Source organism: Danio aesculapii, chromosome 11 (assembly GCF_903798145.1).
Source record: "Danio aesculapii chromosome 11, fDanAes4.1, whole genome shotgun sequence".
Lineage (NCBI taxonomy): Eukaryota > Metazoa > Chordata > Actinopteri > Cypriniformes > Danionidae > Danio > Danio aesculapii.
In genome coordinates, this window is record NC_079445.1 from 11,172,985 (window position 1) to 11,192,566 (window position 19,582).

The 19,582-nt window shown below is 37.1% G+C and overlaps 1 protein-coding gene across 1 annotated transcript; it reads right to left on the reverse strand.

The window, feature by feature from the left end:
- Positions 1-6,204: 6,204 nt before the first annotated feature.
- ifi30b (IFI30 lysosomal thiol reductase b) lies at positions 6,205-15,026 on the reverse strand. Its single transcript, XM_056468077.1, has 7 exons — positions 14,834-15,026; positions 11,227-11,415; positions 11,051-11,119; positions 8,695-8,784; positions 8,457-8,609; positions 7,864-7,932; positions 6,205-7,756 (listed from the first exon to the last, which is right to left on the reverse strand). Exons 1-7 carry the CDS (start codon positions 14,972-14,974, stop codon positions 7,697-7,699), a joined length of 771 nt encoding a protein of 256 aa, XP_056324052.1. The 5' UTR covers positions 14,975-15,026; the 3' UTR covers positions 6,205-7,696.
- Positions 15,027-19,582: the final 4,556 nt, after the last annotated feature.

A 19,582-nucleotide genomic window follows, 5' to 3' on the forward strand; every position in this document is an offset into this window, starting at 1 on the left:
CAAGAAAAAGGCCAGTGACAATGCAAATGTTGATGTCTCGTCTCAGCTAGAAAAGACTACACAGCTGATTAACTGTCGATCTGACATGATTGAACAGAAAATCTCCGACTTGAATGGAAAAGTGGATGCTGTGACGTCTGAGCTGAAGTCCGTGACGGTGAACGTGATGTGCCTGGAGCGACGCGTAGATCTAGTTGAACAACCGATCATCCAGATCCAAAGAAGAATGGATGATATGGAAACCTACATGAGAAGGCACAACCTAAAGCTCATAGGTATTCGGGAGGTGGGTGATGAAAACATTCATCTTGAAGTCATTAGGATCTGTCAAGCTGTACTTCCCAGAGAAAAGGAAAAAATTCCAGAAGCCATCGATTTAGTTCATCGTCTCGGTAAACCACTGCAGTGGCGGCGGTAGGCCTAGAGTTACCATAATTCAGTTTTCTACGCGCACCTACAGAGATGCCTTATGGAATGCGGCAAGAAATTCTTCTTATCTGTGTGACCACGGTCTACAGTTTAGGGAGGACATTTTGAAAGCTATGGCTGATGGTTCATGAGGCTCGAGTGGCAGGGAAGACAGCTTATTTTGTCGGAGCCAGAGCCTTTGTACAAGGGGACAAAGTTGATTTAAAAGCTGACGCTACCGTCTCTTTTTGAACTGATTCATTTGAAGTAATTTGTTGCCTGTTTACACAAAAGAACATTCTCAACAGATTTATTTTGCTTTAATGGATAGAACAAGATCTTTATTTCATATGCTGCTCTTTTCTGAGTAAGAATAGGCTTATTAGCACATAAAATATATTATATGGTGCTACATCACTTATTTGACCTTTTTGCAGAACTTTGCTTCATAGCTACTTGTTTAAATAGGTTAAAAAGTTTTCTGTGTATTTTATATTTATATATTTTTGTTTCAAGTTTTAGAGATTGTTGTTTATGTCACTTTCTGTTATTTAATTGAATGCTAGGGGTTTAAGAGAAAACATCAAACGTAAGGCCTTGTTTTTATTTACAAAACGGTTTAATTTTGATTTTGTATTCTTTCAAGAATCTCATTCGGTAGTATCTGATACAAATTTCTGGCGTTCACAGTGGGGTAGCAATATTTGGTTATCTCATGGATCAGAACGATCAGCAGGTGTCTCTTGCTTAAAAAATAATTTTGGTGGTGAAGTTTTGCATTCAGAATGTGATGAAAATGTCCACTTCATAAGTTTAGTTTTAAAAAGTTTCAGTGTACATTTCATAGTGGTCAATATTTATGGATACAATAAGTCTGATAATGATCAGTTATTAATCTTGTTAGAGGAGAGATTACTATATTGGCTTTCCAAATTTCCTGATGTTTATTTAATTTTAGGAGGTGATTTCAATGTTGCATTGAATGAATATAAAATTTAAACTCAAATATAAACTTCAATTTAAAATTGTTTATGAACAGGTTCGAACTCATTGATGTATGGAGAAAAAAGAATGTCGATGATACTGTGTATACTTGGAGTAATAAGGATAACTCTAAATGTTCCAGAATAGATTTTTGGCTTGTTTCTAATAATTTTGATTTAAATAATATTCAAGTTGATATTATAGCAACTCCATTAACTGATCATAAAGCCATTTCAATTATAATTAATATTTCTCCAAAGGCAAATTGTAACAGTCAACATTCATACTGAAAAATGAATAGTTCTTTGCTTAAATTAAGTGAAGATAAAATTGTTAAAGAGATTTTATCTTTATCCAGTATAACTAACAGCAGTTTATTGGATGAGCAGAGATTGTGTCTAATACAACTATAAAACAAGCTTGATGATATGTAAAGAACACGAGCTCAATGAGCCTTTGTTAGATCGAGACAAAAATGGCTAGAGCATGGCGAGCAGATGTCTGCTTATTTTTTTTAAACTTGAAAAATCTACAGCCAAATTCAACTCTATTTCCAAAATTAATATTAATGGATCTATTACAGACAATATCGAAACAATTTCTAATTCTTGTTATAATTACTACTCTAATTTATACACATCTAAATTTAGTGAGTCTAATATGTCAAATTTTTGTAAGCATTTAGAGAATGGGAATATAATTAGTTAAGAAGACCAACAATTCTGTGATTCCCCAATCACTACTGCTGAGATTAAGGAAGCGATTGAACATTTAAAATGTAATAAATCACCTGGCAGCGATGGAATCACTGCTGAATTCTATAAACAGTTTTCTGAGATACTTGTCCCGTTCCTTTTTGAGGTTTATTCTGAAAGTTTAAAGTGCTCTGAACTACCTACAACCATGACTCAAGGGGTAATCTGTCTAATTCCTAAACCCCAAAAAAGATTTGTTGATTATTGATAACTGGAGACCATTAGTCTATTAAATAATTATCACAAAATTTTTGCTCTTGTTTTTGCCCAGAGATTTAAATTAGTTTAAAATTCATTAATTGATTAAAGCCAATCTGGGTTTATGAGAAATAGACACATATTTAATAATATCATACTTATTTTCGACCTTATTGACTTTTCAGATCTTATTAAAGATGATAGCTTTATATTATTTTTGGATTTTTTTAAAGCCTTTGATACTGTAGAACATCCTTTTATTTTTTATTGTTTAGAACACTTTGGGTTTGGGAGTTATTTCAGAAATGCCATGGAAACTCTTTATGCGGTTTGCAATAGTTCAGTTAAATTAAGTCAGGGCACAACACGAAGATTTTATTTGAAAAGAGGAGTAAGGCAAGGTTGCCCTGTTTCAGTTCATCTTTTTGAAATTTAGCAATCAGAAACCACTGTTTTTAGTGGTACTTAAAGAACTAAATATTTAAATAAATACCATTAAGGAGAGTACAAACAAAAAAGCTGTTAAAACCATATATTTGTTTGACAATTTTAAGTTATTGTGAGTCAGCAAGGCCTAGCATTATTTATTTGCAATATTTTTTGTTATCTTTTTCTGTTATTTTATTTAGTTTTACCTATTGAGTTTTTGTATCTCTATATAAGTTTTTTTAATATACTTTTCCTTTTTTTGTATACCTCTGGCATTGCTTTGTATTTATCGTTCTTGCATTAATAAAAAATAAAATAAAATAAATGTCCTTGAAATTAAGCAATCTTAAGAATTTGTCCATTGTGGTTTTTCTTCCTTTCACAAACAGGTGCAGTCACATTTTGTTTGGAGAAGAATTCTGGGCCACTGCCCCCTGGTGGAAAACCATAGAACGTTTGATAACAATAATAACACAAATTGTTGGTGTTACTTTTTCCTACTTTGATGTTTACACCTTACATTTAATGTCTTAGCTAATAAAGTTAATATAGCAGTTTTTTGGCTTCAGAAAAATGCTTTGTTTTTTTCATTTCAGGTTTCATTTTTCATTTCAAGGCACGTTTTTATCCAGAAAAAAAAAATGCTCGGACACTGCCCTCTGTTGGTGAAGACATATATCGCACATCTATTTTGGTTCTTTTTTCCGTGTCACTAAAGTTTTCTTCTAAAGCAGTTTTCTTCTCTCGACTGTAAAAAACAATATTGTTTTGTTTTCAGAAATAATGTAACAATTAAGTGCGTTTTTTTAAAGAGAGAATCTCTCTATGGGGTAAGCAAAATATTGTGATATAACACGATTATTTTGCTTACTCCATTGGCAGTTTATTTCACTTGTATTAAATAAAACCTCCTTTAATTTTTACTTATTTCTTAAAACAATACAATATCTTTTGCTTATCTAGAAAATGCACCTTGATTTATGAATTTGTAGATATTTGGACTTGAAACAAGACAAGAATTATGTTTTTAAATAAAAAAATAATATAATATGACCAAAATCTTAAATGAAAACATCAGTTAATTATAATCAGTGGTGGAAAGAGTGCTGAAAAATCATACTCAAGTAAAAGTACCATGTCTTGCCTATAATGCAAGTAGAGTAAAAGTATCTGTTGTAAATATTACTCAAAGTATGAGTAAAAAGGAGACCTTTCAAAAGTACTCAAGAGTAGTGAGTATTACGCTTTAAAAAGCTGATGCATTTACATCTAATTTGTGGATGTGTGTAAACGTAACATTCTGTAGTGCATTTAGTTATTGCCCAGCAGGCACACAACGTCATAAGACGTTAATATTAGGTTAGATTTAGGTCATGATGTCAGGTGACCAAAATTCTAGTGAGCGTCTAAGGACAACGTTATTTTGACGTCCAATACTGACATCAAATGACGTTGATATTCGGTGGATTCTAGGTTGGAAAGTGACCAAAATCCAACGCAGAGCCAACATCTTAAACCAACGTCATATTGACGTCAAATACTTACATTTATTCATCAGGTATGGCAACCAAAATCCAACGTCTGATAGACATCATAGAGGTAAGATCCACACAACGTCAAACTGTAACATCATTAGACGTGGATATTTGGTTGATATTAGGTTGGACGTTGAACATTGGCCTGACGTTGAGTTCTGATGTTTTTCATTTCTAAACAAAATGCAACATCCCCATGACGTTGGGCTACAATGTCAATCTGAAGTCATGTTGACATCTTGTGCTTGCTAGGTGTTTAAGGCCATTTTGGTCATCATACAGTAAACTGCTGTCATCTTCTCATCAGTGACATGGATCTAAACAGTCTCTGGGTCAATGCGTGTAAAGATTTTAGACGACTTCTTGGACACTTTTAATGCATCCAAACAGTTTGCTGCAAATATAAAGTTAACATGTCTTGAGATGGTTCATTATGATGCGACTTTCCTTCTATGTAGACCTAAAGTACTTTTACTTTACCTTAAGGTAAAGTAAAAGTACACTCATAAAACTACTTAGTAAATTACAATTTCTGAGAAAAACTACTCAGTTACAGCAATTTGAGTATTTGTAATTAGTTACATTACACCACTGATTATAATCATAATTATAACAAAACATTCCATTGCAGAGAGAGTGGAAGGTTGGGCTGAAGCATTAACCAACCAGTTGGGTTAGCAGTCATTTCAACACCTTATTTGTGATAAACCAGTCTACAGTTTCAATAGCCCCTTTCACACAGTGAAAAAGATTAAAAAAGCGCTGTTCACACAGGCAAGGACGTTACGGAATTTTTACGGAAAAGACCATTCACACATCCATTCCAAAATACCAGTAAATTCTGACATCAACCAGAAATGACCTCTAAACGGCTGGGCCTGTATTTGTAAACATTTGACTACATTACAAACTCTGTGGATGGATCAGTATAGTGAACAACTTCGACGAAAACATATAGAGCAACACTTTCGCATGTCGAGATGTAGATGATGTGTGTGTGCTGGCGCTCACCGGCTGCTTCACGGGCACACGCGACTCGTCAATCAACTGAAGGAAGCAGAACTTGAAGGTAAACAAACAACGGCTTATCATAAACATCTTATCGATAATCACTTACACTGTTGGCATTAAGATGAACGTATAAACGTTATCTGACTAACTTTTAGCAGTTAAATGTGTCCGGGTAAATATTCAACAGCTTTTATTTCCATAAACCGCTCGGATGTGAATGTGTCTGAGTGTTCTGATTGGCTAAATCAGACGTCTCACATCAGCACGTTCTAGACGTGCACGCGCTCTTTCCGGCAATCTTCCTTCTGCATTCACACAGCGCAGCATTTCGGCAAATTAACGGTAATGTTACAACCTCTCTTTCCGGAAAATAGCCCGAACGAATTTACTGGTATTTCCAAAAAGGGCCTGTTCACACATACAGACCTTTCCGGAAAATTGGTAATTTTCTGGAAAGGTCTGTATGTGTAAAGGGGCTAATAATATGGCCAAGTTTTATTTATCAAGTACTAAAACTTCATAAACTGTCAAACATTTGAAAGAACGTATCAGAGTAAGATTGTATTACTAATGTTAAATCTGTAGCTATAATATTATTAATTACTATTTTTTATTAATTGAATTTACAAATAGATATAACATCTATAATGAAGAATGTGTTAAATTCGCTTATTGGCCACTGACTGGGTGTCAGTAACCAAACAGATGGCAATTTTAATGCCTTTTATTTTATAAAACTCCCTAAAAAGACAAAATTGAAAAAAAATAAATAAATCAATTAATAAATTATTAGTTCATTCCATGGAATGAGAGTGTGAGGGGACACGACAACCTTTGAGAACTCTTGTGCTACTTGGCTGAGCTGGCAATGAAGGCAACAACAATCACCCACTCGGGACATCTTTAATCATGATAAAATCATAAAAAAAATTAATCATGTAAAATAAATGAATAATTTGAACATATTTAGGCAGCACTGTAGCTCAGTGGTTAGCATTGCCACTTCCAAGAAGGTCGCAGGTTCAAGTCCCAGCTGGGTCAGTTGGCAATTCTGTGTGGAGTTTGATTGGTCTCCTCATGTTGGTGTGGGTTTCCTCCAAGTGCTCCAGTTTCCCCCACAGTCCAAAGAGATGCGCTATACGGGAACTGAATAAACTAAATTGGCCATAGTGAAGGAATGTGTGTGTGTGTGTGTGTGTGAATGAGTGTGTATGCGTGTTTTCCAGTACTGGGTTGCGGCTGGAAGGGCATCCGCTGTGTAAAACATATGCTGGACAAGTTGGCGGTTCATTCCATTGTGGCGACCTCTGAAATAGAGACTAAGCCGAAGGAAAATGAATGAATGGACATATTTAAAATAATAAACGTGTAATTCAGGAACTAGAGAAAATCAGCAGAAGAAACAAAACTCCTGAAAATGTTTGTGATGGAAAGCCATGACGACAATAAAGTTATCACTATGCCCAACAATTTCAGTTCTTTCACAACTACAGCAGTTAAAAAGTCTAAACAAAAAAGGCATTGGATGAGAGTTGTAATTAACTAGTATTACACAAAAGGGCTGTTGAGGACAAAAACCTGACAATGTAATTAAAATACAACATTTGAACAATGTCTTGTCCTAGGTGTGGCACTTGTATAAATGGAGTAATTGACTTTGATCCGTTGAATAATTGAAAACGTATAATAAAAGAAAATTCATTCATTGATTCATTTAGTCCCTTTATTAATCAGGGTTCGCCACAGCGGAATTAACAGCCAACTTATCCAGCATAAGTTCTACGCAGCGGATGTCCTTCCAGCTGCAACCCATCACTGGGAAACATCCATACACACTCATTCATACACCACGGACAATTTAGCCTACCCAACTCACCCATAACACAGATTTGGACTTGTGGGGGAAACCGGAGCACCCGGAGGAAACCCACGTGAACATGAGGAGAACATGCAAACTCCACACAGAAACGCCAACTGACCCAGCCGGGGCTCAAACCAGCAACCTTCTTGCTGTGAGGTGAACATGCTACCTACTGTGCCACTGTGCAGCCCCTATTAATAGAAAATGAATAATATTATTTAATCGTTAATGAATACACATAAAATTATTTGATTTTTTAATTAATAGAGTTTATAGAAAAATAATGGACATCTGAGGTGTAACAGCCTTGCCACCACAGGCTTGCATCATTTTTCTATTAATTCAATGGCCCATCATCAATTATTCCTTACAAAAGCATACTTTGGTTACAAATGTACTGTGTATTTAATTACACACACAAATTGCACAGTAATTGCACAGTTATTTACCCTAAAATTATCCAATAGACAAATGTCAAAAAAGCAACATTTATCTCATGTTTTATTTTCTTTCCACTAACAAAAGCTTCTGTCCAGTTTTTTCAGGGCTCCAGTGCAGACCGGTGGCTTGATTCCCTTCAAGAGAAGTACACAAGGTTCATAATTAAGTCCTGTTGGTAAGCATCTGCAGTATTCCAGTAATTAAATAAGAAATAGAAATGATAAAAGGCACCCAAACATACTTTGTACAAGCTGCACACAAGATTAAAGAGAGTGGACATAGCCTTATCTTCCAATTCAATAGTGTATTTCTGAGGAAGAAAATGCATTTATGTGTCAAACTCTTGATCCAGTAATATCACCCAGCAGGCACACAACATCATAAGACGTTATTATTAGGTTAGATTTAGGTCATGACTTCAGGTGACCAAAATTGTATGTCTTGCCAGCGTCTAAGGACAATGTTATTTTACGTCCAATAACAACGTCAAATTACATTGATATTTGGTTGATTTTAGGTTGCGTTAGAAAATGACCAAAATCCAACATCTGATCGATGTCATAGTGGTAACGTCCACACAACATCTAGGTGTAACATGATTAGATGTTGATATTTGGTTGATTTTAGGTTGGACATTGGACATCAACATCGGCCTAATGTTGGGTTCTGTCGTCAACCTGTCTTTCATTTCCAAACAAAATCCAATGTCCCCATAACATTGGGGTACGTTGGGGTACAACGTCAATGTCATGTTGACGTCCTGTGCCTACAGGGCAGTGTCTTTTATTTCAACTTGAAAGACAATATTATGCAAATACTCTGAGAAGACTTCACCCCATTGAAGGTGATCCAGGGCACGTGGGTATGTGCAGGATTGAGTGCTTGTGTCTTCACTGCATTTTGGTGTATCAAACTTTGGCCAAGCTCTCCTCTTGTACAGGATTCTATGGTCTCCCATTTTATGAATGGCGCATACAGCTGCAAACACTGGCAAAGAAAATAAAAGACTCACAGTGGTTTACTGCCATTTAAACAGAATACAGTACAGTAATATTGGCTCAGAGATGCTTACAGGTTTAGCTGATTGTATTACATCTGCAGATGACTCCATGCAGTGAATGACAGGGAATGCAGCATGACTGGCTTCATATAAAACACATGCCTATGGAAAAAGAGAAGGAAATATTGAGTAGGTGCAACTAAACTAGAGAAACTTTTATAGATTAAAACAAAGAAAAAAAATCTAGCAAGCTGCTGTCACAATCAGCAGCGATCTAGTGTTTGCAGATTGCTGGAGAACTACAAATCTGCCACTTTAATGAACTATAGATTCCATTATGCACTTCACTCACACACCTGGTCCAGATTCCCGTCGATTGCAAACATACACAGCTGAAGTTCTTCAGGACTAATGAGCACACACACACATCGTTGCTGAGTCTTATAAGCTGTAAGTGGGCAATTCAAAGCTTTTTTCATACTATCTGCAGAGCTTTACACCTATTTCTGTGCTTAAGACCACTGGTATGTGGAAAATATTTCCAATATCATCCCAATTTTATCCTCTTTAAATTGATTGCCTGTTAAGTTCCATATTGGTTATAAAATATTGCTTCTTACCTATAAAGCTTTAAATAATCTAGCTCTTGTTTATCTAACCAACCGCCTTGCTACAATCCAACCTGCTCTTCAAGATCTCAAAACTCAGGGTTTCTGGTAGTACCTAGAATAGCAAAGTCTACTAAAGGAGCGCTCAAAGTGTAATTTTCCAAAGTGTCTATAAGTTGTATTTTTCAATCCTTCATTCCAAGAAGCCCTCCAAAGTGGCCAGTTTTGAACACTTTGGTTTGGGATGACACTTCAATATGATGCCCATGATTTTTTCATTCCAAAGTGCTCTTTGGAGGGTGATATATACTGTTTAATATGCACTGTAAGATGACCTTTCACCTCCCCTACACTGAAGGAAAACCAGTTAAAAGAAGGGTGTGATTTAAGAACTCACAAAGTGACCTTCAAAGACCATCAGGGTGCAGTAATTCAAACTGCTTGTTCAGCCTTAAAAAAAAGAAAAGAAATAGAAAATATGTAACATGCAATGAGCAGAATGAAAGTGTTTTCCATGTTGTAGTCAAATTAATATAACCAGTGGATCCATAGCCATTCTGGGGTTCTTTCACATTGAAGCAAGAAACAAATAGGGTGAGGATCCAAATACAGTCCAAAAAGAGATTATTAAACTAGCACAATAAAGCAATCCAAATAAAGAACAACATAATCCAAGGAATAACATAAAGGTAGTCAAATGAAAAAAAAAAAACAGAACCACGGTAACTTTCATGAAGAAAAAAATCTACAGTAAAGATTTACAGTAAATGCAAACGAGAAACAAAATGACATAACAAGATATTAGGACACACCTGAGATGAGTTTTTACCCAGTTTGTTTAGTTTGAGCATACTTTGAGTCTGTGGCCACAAAGTAAGTTGTTTTTGATCAGGTTTCGTCATGATGGTAACACGCTACACGTCTCACCTACTCCAGAGCAGGTTTTATTCTCGGATTTATTCTGGGTTACAAACCCAAACTAGACCAATCAGATGTGATGCAACAAATTAAAGTCTATTACTCTTTTAAACAACTTATCCTGATCTTAACCAGTTTGCATTTCTTTGAATTTGTTTAACTCATTTTGTGCAACAGGTCTTTAATCAAGAAGAACCTAATCATAAAACAACAACAAAAGACAAAAAAAAAAAGAAAGACTACAACATGGCTGGCATCCAGAAAATTAAACAAAAATTAAGAAATGAATGAGACATAGGGAAACACATAACAATATGCTAGATTTGTTTCCCTTCCTATGATGCCGTGAAAAGAGGCACTTTCATATTCAGATTTTATTCAAAATACAAGATGATAATTAATAAGCCTCAAATATATATATAAAAAATTTAATTGATTAACTATACTTCCAATAGCTCATTTAAAATGGTGAGAGAACATATGCATTCCTACAACCATCTACAATATATTACAGAATAAACACCACAATGTGAACAATGTCACAATTCAAGAGTATCAGCAATTGTTCTCCATAAATATGAGGCATAAAATGTGAGACTATTTAATCTGAAAACAGTGATTAGACTTTCAACAGGCATTACATTTATTTAAATAATGATCTGAAGTAAAATAATAACATTTGTAATTATGGGTTTCAGTTCCCTAGAAGTTTAGAATTATATTTAAGCATAGCCTCTAGTCATACAGTAAATTTTAACAAATATATTATAAGACACTTTGAAGCCCTGAGGAAACTCTGTTTAATTCTGTATATTCAATATACTTTTTTCCCCTAGCTTGAGAAAATGTTTCAATATGCTTGTCACATGCTAGATAAAATCTGTGTAAGCTCACCAACTCACCTCAACCATGTTAGCATAGCACTCTGGTTCTCCATGTTGACATGAGAATGAATTCTCTTCAGGAACTTCCTGAACAAGTTTATTTAAAAATATTTATAAAAGTAAATAATCATAAGCAAATTCAAGAAACATTTCCTCCATTACATCGCACAATCATAAATAAACCTGAAATGTACCTTAGCATTGCCGAAGGGTACCAGGTTGACTTTCATTATATCTTTGAGTAAAGTCCAGGTTGGAAAGAGCTGTTCAGTTAGAAATGCCCTGCAGCCTGAACAGAGACTCTCATAATACAGAGAGATCTCCACAGGAGGAACCACTGGGTCTGGCCGGCTTGCATTCAGCTCCATGCATTGTTTCTGCACCTACATTGTCAAAATATTCAATAAATAGGATACATGATTTGAAAGAACAGAAAAAAAAGTCCCTCATGGCTTATTTTGGCAACTACAGTATGGTTGCATTCTCATTAATAATCACACACATTTTCTATTTATTTAGAATTTTAAATAGTATTTTTGGACCTCAATCTCTAAAATGAATGCAAAGACAAATATTTAAAGAAATAGTTCACCAAAAATTTAATATTAAATTAATCTTTCATGCTGTAAAAGGGTGCTGGATAGTGGCTTTAATGCTGAAGCTTCCACAAGCATTGGGAAACCCATAATGCTAACTTGGTCATGTGAAGCACGTCTTACATAGTGCCAGTTACATAGCGTATTTTAATCTCCTTCACTGTGTACTGTCATAGAGGCAGTGTTAGCATTAGCTATGATGCTTTTTAGCATAATCATTTCAGGCTTGGCTTCAATAGGCCTTGAGCACATATATTCGCCAACCTACCCATACACTGCCAGGGGGTTAATGCATGTCTTATGAATCGGATAGATGTGTTTTTGTGACAAAAATATTTACATTTTTTTTTAATGTAAACTCAGCGGTTCATTCTGCTGTGGCAACCCCTGATTATTAAAGGGACTAAGCCGAAAAGAAGAATGAATAAATGATAAACTCAAATGACTGATGTATACAATGTATGATGCAGTTTTATACTGTATAATGCTTTACAGTAGCACCAAGCTAACTAGTTTTCTTGTTTATCATCATCTTCTGCGGTAAACAAACTTTGTGCTTTGCCGACAGCTAGCTCTCTACAACTTTTACATGGTTGCCCACTGATGCCCTAATGCCCCAGTATAGTGAAGGGGACTCTATACTGCTCAGTGAGCGCCGTCTTTCGTATGGGAGGGTAAACCAAGGTCCCGACTCTATGTAGTCTTTAAAAATCCCAGAATGTCCTTCGAAAAGAGTACGAGTTCAACCCCAGCATCCTGGCCAAATTTGCCCACTGGCCTCTGTCCATCATGGCCTCCTAACCATCCTCATATGACAATTAGCTTCATCACTCTCCACTCTACCAATCAGCTGGTGTGTGGCCTGGCACAATATGGCTGCCTTTGTGTCATCCAGGTAGATGCTGCACACTGGTGGTGGATGAGGAGATTCCCCCAAAAATGTGTAAAGCACTTTGAGTGTCCCGAAAAGCGCTATATAAATGTAAGGAATTATTATTGTTTATTACTGTATTATTATTACTGTTATTATTATTTTTATTATTCTAAATAATAATATATAATAAGGGCTGCACGGTGGTGCAGTTGGTAGCATGTTCACTTCACAGCAAGAAGGTCGCTGGTTCGAGCCTCGGCTGGGTCAGTTGGCGTTTCTGTGTGGAGTTTGCATGTTCTCCCTATATTCACGTTCCGGTTTCCCCCACAAGTCCAAAGACATGTGGTATAGGTGAATTGGGTAAACTAAATTGTCTGTAGTGTATGTGTGTGAATGAGTGTGTATGGATGGGTTGCAGCTGGAAGGGCATCCGCTGCGTTAAACATATGCTGGATAAGTTGGCGGTTCATTCCGCTGTGGCGACCCCTGATTAAAAAAGGGACTAAGCCGAAAAGAAAATGAATGAATGATTGAATGATGAGTGGTTTCTGTGAGATGTGTCTATTCCTGAGCTTCTGCTATGAATTAATTTTAGGTGATGCATTATAAGTTATAAACTTCGGTCGCACATAACGTGCATTCGGCCACCATCAGAATGGATGGTAATATTAAAAGACTGAGTTTTAAAAAAAAATAAATTTTACAAAACATATCTAAACATCTTTGGCCCTGTACACATGAACAAGGGAATTTTCATAACCGTACTTTTTTCTACGTGGATTTGCTGTTTGTCCACACGAAAACGTATTATCAGGTTACCGAAACCGCAACTTTCTGAAACTCTGACGCATGCAATTTAGTACGATTTGCTCATCACCCAATGACGGTTGAGTTTAGGGGTGAAGTTGGGTGCCACACCTCCTTTTTAAAATCGTACAATTTCATACAAATGAACTCGTATGAAGTCGTACAAATTAGCCACTAGACTGACAAAACGTACTTACGTTTTCTCGTGAGATCAGGCTAGAAACTCCAGGTGCAGTGTGGTCGTGTGGACACTACAATCAGAGTTTTCACCTCATGACATCAACATGCTTGATGTTTTCTCCTTTCTTATCGGCCAACATGGCTGGGTTCACAACAAATGCAGAATATATGAATGAGGAAAATTTTGAACGTTTACGGCAATTTACATTGTTCAACAGTGGGACGTAATCTGCCTCTGTTCTCACAATCAATTTACTCGCGAAAATACTTATTTGCCCATTTGATATGAACCCAGCATAATTGTGTAATTATCTCCGACTGTTGGTTTGGCATGCTCTTAACATGCTTGACAGTGTGTTTTTGCATTGTCATGTGGACGGAGATTTTTTTTAAAAAGAAAGCGGGGACACCTCTGTTAATAAAAATACTTGTGTACGTGTGGACACTGCCTAAAACTAACCCCCTGGTGCTGTATGGTTTAGTTTGATAATGGATTTATGAGCTTTCATAAACTTCAAAATAAAAGCCACCATCCAACACCCTACAACATAAAGAAGCCAGAATAAACTTGAGGGTGAGTAGATTATAGGGTAATTGTAATTTTTAGGTTAGCTATTAGTTTAAAAGTTTTGTGATGAAAAGAAGGGGGTGGAATTACCCTTATACTTTTACCCACATTGAAGGTCACATCTTAAAAGTAGCCAATTATGATCATAGCAGTCACATTCAGGCAAAAATAAAAAGGATCTGCTACAAATGGCAGATCAAACATAAAACCATTTGGCCAAACATACATTTTTGGCCAATTATTTAGGATGAACTTTTTCATGAAGCATGCTATGGACTTTCGGCTGTCAACATGAAAAGCCTCATCAAACCCATGATGCAAACCCTGGAATATCTCGTGGCCTAAAATCTAATTGGAAGCTGTTTGTGTTCTAAAGCATGACACCAATTTGCAAGCACAAAGAAGTCTTTGAAAATGATGCTTGATACAGGTCCATTACAAGACCAGTGTATTCTGTTCACCATTTCATAAATGTCTATTCTAAATGGGCAGTAAAATCCCTCAAATGACTGTCAGCTATATTAATGCATAATCTAAGTGACAATATATTAATAATTTGGTATTTTAAATAACCTAAAATGTATTTTTTAACATAACCTGCAATACCCCAACAAGCATCTTTAAAATTTCAGTTAATATTACATGCCAAAAATCATTACAAGCATGATATAGACCTGCAAAATAATAGCTTATTTAAAGTTGACTAATGGTAACAGCAATTTTATAATGATAATAACAATTACAACAATAAAAATCAAGTCATTAAACAGACTTACCTCACATTCTATGGCAATTTCCAGAGACCTGCACCACTGGGATGGAGGGTATCCACATGAAGGCTTTGGGTGAGATTTACACTGTATTTCATGAACTCCAAGGAATATTACATGAAACACAAAAAGCACTAGAGTGTTCATGATGTGGGTATTACAAGAGTCTCTAAGCCTTCTAAGTGCAGTATGAGGGCTTGCATGCGCTCTCGTCTTATTATAATAACCTTAGGGCTCCAATCAGCTGTGAGCAGCTGCATCTGCCAATGCCTCAGCCCCTATCTGTGTTCAAAACCACTCACTCATTCACTAATCCCTGTTTAGTATAGCACATGGCAGTTGTATCCATCTCCTTTTGCTGTTTGACTTAATTAGGACTATGTTCAGCATAAGGCATTGTATTATTTTAATATTATTACATTTAAAATAAATGCTTGCCATGCTTATTTACATTTTAATTACAGTTAAAACACTTAAAAATACACTTAAAAATAAGAATAAAACACTATTGTCAATTTCATTTGCTCATAGAATATACTCACCGGCCACTTTATTAGGTACACCTTACAGGCTTGGACCCCTTTTTGCCTTCAGAACTGCCTAAATCCTTTGTGGCACAGATTCAACAAGGTACTGAAAATATTCCTCAGAGATTTTGCTCCATATTGACATGATAGCATCATGCAGTTGCTGCAGATTTGCCAGCTGCACATCCATGATGTGAATGAAAGTTGCTTCCCCAAGTGTTGCTTGCTGCCCATTGCATTTCTTATTTCTTTGCTCTAGTGGCGTCTTTTGTTAGATTATAGGAAACATTTAAAGTCAGAGTGAATTGTGGGTACAAAAGATTGAGCAGATTTGGGAAATGAACACCAAAATTAAAAGCGTGCACTACATAGTGGATAGGTATCAATGTGACAGAGGTCCCACTTTATATTAGGTGGCATTAAAGAGCCCATATTATGGGTTTTTGAAAATGCCCTTCCATGTAGTGTGTAACACAGCTCTAAGTGAAGTGAAATATCCAGCTAAGGCTTAAATCTGTAAGTGTACAGTGTTTAAAACTATTGATTCATCTATAAAAGAGTCGACTCATAGTGCTTCAAACGAGTCGTCTTGATAACGAGTCATTAGGTGTTTCGCGATGACGCAGCCACGAAACACAAGCCTCGCCAGTAGTTACGCGCGCAAACCAGGGAGATTTGAAACCTGCGGCCCCGCCCACTAACACAGAAAAAACACTAGACACACACACACAGACACCGACGGTCCAATGAAGTCACGCTGTGCTCAGATGGATAATATTGACAGTCTCTACCCAAAGATGAGTTGTTAACCTGGTACAGTACACGCGGTTACTCTTTATATTCTCTTATCACATGTAAGCCACGTTAAAAACGCGACGCGTGCCGCTTTGTTTACGGATTTAACGTTAAAGGCTTTTGAGAGCTCGCGTTCCACTGCCGTTTGTCGTTGCTATGGCGATCGATCGTAAGCTAGGAGACAGGAGACTCGTGTCACTTTCCCTAGTTCTTCTGAGGAGCGTTGTGTGTGTGTGTGTGTGTGTGAGAGAGAGAGAGAGAGAGAGAGAGAGAGAGAGAGAGAGAGAGAGAGAGAGAGAGACTCGCGTCGCTTTCCCTAGTTTTTCTGAGGAGCGTTGTGTGTGTGTGTGTGTGTGTGAGAGAGAGAGAGAGAGAGAGAGAGAGAGAGACTCGCGTCGCTTTCCCTAGTTCTTCTGAGGAGCGTTGTGTGTGTGTGTGAGAGAGAGAGAGGGAGAGGGAGAGAGAGAGACTCGCGTCGATCTCCCCAGTTCTTCTGAGGAGGGTTGTGTGTGTGTGTGTGAAAAAAGCCTTACACTATGAAGCGCGTGTGCACTGTGACTACGTTTATATAGTTGATTACCAGCTGGGCATTTCACTCTGTCTCGTGCTGAAGCCTGTCACTGTCGACCAATCGCAGCAGGCTGTCATCGGTCCAATCAGCGCAGATTAGTTTCGCGCTGAGGAGGGGGTTGGGAACAAATGAATCGCTGAACGATTCATATGGGAGTCGTTGGGATAATTAGGTAAAAATAAATGCAGATTACAAGACCATGAAAGTGTTTTATGACCTTGCATGCATATTAGACTGTTGTTGGAGACCCTTACAACCTAAATATGACCCTATTTCATGTATAATATGGGCTCTTTAACTAATTAATGTATTTACACTGAAATTAATAATTTGTTACAATTTACTTATTGTGCAAATACATGCTTTTACAATACACTTCAACATGATTGATTAAATACCTGGATAATTACATTTGTAATTACACTGTTGACCATCCCTTACACCTTAACCCACCCTTAAACCTACCCATACCACCAAACCTGTCCTGATCCCTACCCATATTCCACCTCAAGAGCACCAGAAGTGTTCTGCAATACAAAATGAACACAGTAAGTACATTGTATTTATTTTTTGATGCAAGTAGATAGTAGTTAAGGCCACCTATTATAAAGTGAGACTGAGAAGGTTATTGATCTCATATCAGCAAAGAGAAGCTGCTCTGTGAAATAAAAAAGGGTAAGATCTAAGATTCATGTTGGGGTGGGTCATGGAAAATATTGATCCAGCTTTGATAAAAACTCACCTGTATGTTGTTTTCTAGTATGCATGTTTTATATACTCTGTCTGCAGTGTATGTAAAGTGATCAACACAGACTCATTCTGAAAACGTAGTCCTATATAATCTTCTGGAGACCGCAAATTATGAAGTAGGTGGGTGGGTCAATCAATAAAATTGGTTGGGTTTAGGGAAGGAGGAGGGTGGGTCAGTCAGTCAGTCAGACAGTCAACAGTGGCCACTGGTGGGTTTATGTGAGAACAGCAGGCAAGAATGACACTCGCGAGAGAAATTTGAGATATGAGAAAACGTGCAGTGTCCTCTACCTCATTCGCGAAAACCAAAACTGCAAAAATACGTACCTTCTGAGACATATTTTGCGGCCTCCAGAAGCATATATAGAGGTACGTTTTCAGAATGAGCCTGGGTAGAAAGTGATTGTGGTGCAGAGACAGGAAGTGGTCATTGTGCTGTAACATAGGACATGTTTGTAGTAGTATAGTGATGTCCATTCAACTCACATCCTTTGGATGTTAAAGGGCACCTAGGTTAGCCCTTTTTTCAGATTTAATATAAGTCTTTTGTGTCTCCAGAAAGTGTGTGTAAAGTTTCAGCTCAAAACACTCATCAGATGTTTTATTATACTTTTTATTAAATTCCTATTTATAAATTTTTTCACTGGGTGGCGGTTTTGGTGTACTGCTTCTTTAAGGCTTGTCCTCCCCGCCCACCGTTTCTACTAGCCTTTCTGCGTGCCTTAATCTCCTCCCTCGGCAACGTCAGACAACAGACAGACTTAAAGGAAGCAGATCTCACGTAGCGTTTGTGAGAAATAGTACAGTAAGAACTTTACCAATTAGTATTTATTGTGCAGTTGCATGGCAGGGTCACACAAAGTTCACGCGCACACACCGCAGCAGACACACACAGACACACACAGACAGACAGAGCGCCTGTTTAGCTTTGCACTCTTTTTGCACGCAAATGTGACAGGATACAGGTTAATCTCCACTGCTATAAACCTGATTTAACGTCCACAAACCGGGATTGAAGCGTCTTCTTTTATAATTGTTCTGACACGCGGCTGTGCTGATGAAGTAAAGCTAAGCTAAATTGCTGTAATTCATTACACACGTGCAGTGTTTTAAAACATTTTAAACATGTGAAACTCACTCTTGATCACATTTGATGAAAATTGATGATCCTAACGAACTGAACACACCTTTTATTCCCGGTTGCTTTGCGCTCCTCCTCTCTTGCTGATATGATTATACACATGACTACCGGGACATGTTAATACGTGCAGCTGTCAATCAATTCGGGGGGCGGGGGGACCGCACTCCTACGTAAAGTTGCGGTCGATCTGAAAACCGCTCCAATTGGTCCACTGTTTTTTATGTTGCTAAATTGAAAAAAAAAAGGACTGGTTGTGTTTATATCACCCCAATATGACAGTCTATACACCATACATGCACATATGTCTGTCCAAACAGCTTGAAAAGTAGATTTTTCACCATAGGTGCCCTTTAAATACATATAGAGTAATTTGTCTCTTATTTTGGAATTTGTGAACTTTGTATTTAAAAAGGTTTATCCAGGCGCATTCTGAAAATGTACTACTACATACATTTCTGGAGAGCGCCAAATACATCCCAGAAGCTACATTTTTTTGCCGTTTTTGTTTACGCAAATCCACCAGAGGCCACTGTGTATGCTTTTTGAGATCTCAAATTTTTCTGAGTGGCATTTGCGCCTGCTGTTTTCACATAAATCCTCCAGAGGCCGCTGTCGACTGACTGAATGATTTTCTGACTGACCGATCAACTGACCTCACCCTCTTTCTTACCTAAACCCAACAAACAATGTTTTCGAAAGCACCGATTGACCCGGTCTCCCATTTCCCTAAACCCAACCGACAGATTTAAAAAGCATTCCAGAAAAAGAAAGGCCCTCACCTGATTTTTACCACGTTTTCAGATTTTACCAAATTCTCACCATTATTTACATGTTCATTAAATTTTTTGGCTTCTGTTTTTGTTGTACCTGCTTTCTGGAACCATTCTTCACCAGACTCAAACCCTGTTGCGTGGTCAACTCCTCTCTGCATCTCAAGTCCGCCGACGTACATGGCGAGCTAACTGGACAAA

What these genes read in the sequence shown, in the direction of transcription:
- ifi30b (XM_056468077.1), bottom strand. Translation starts at nt 14,974, where the DNA reads ATGAACACTCTAGTGCTTTTTGTGTTTCATGTAATATTCCTTGGAGTT. An exon ending in TACCCTTCGGCAATGCTAAG is followed by an intron (nt 11,120 to 11,226) that starts GTACATTTCAGG and finishes AAACTTGTTCAG; the next exon opens with GAAGTTCCTGAAGAGAATTC. An exon ending in GCTATGCTAACATGGTTGAG is followed by an intron (nt 8,785 to 11,050) that starts GTGAGTTGGTGA and finishes CTTTTTCCATAG; the next exon opens with GCATGTGTTTTATATGAAGC.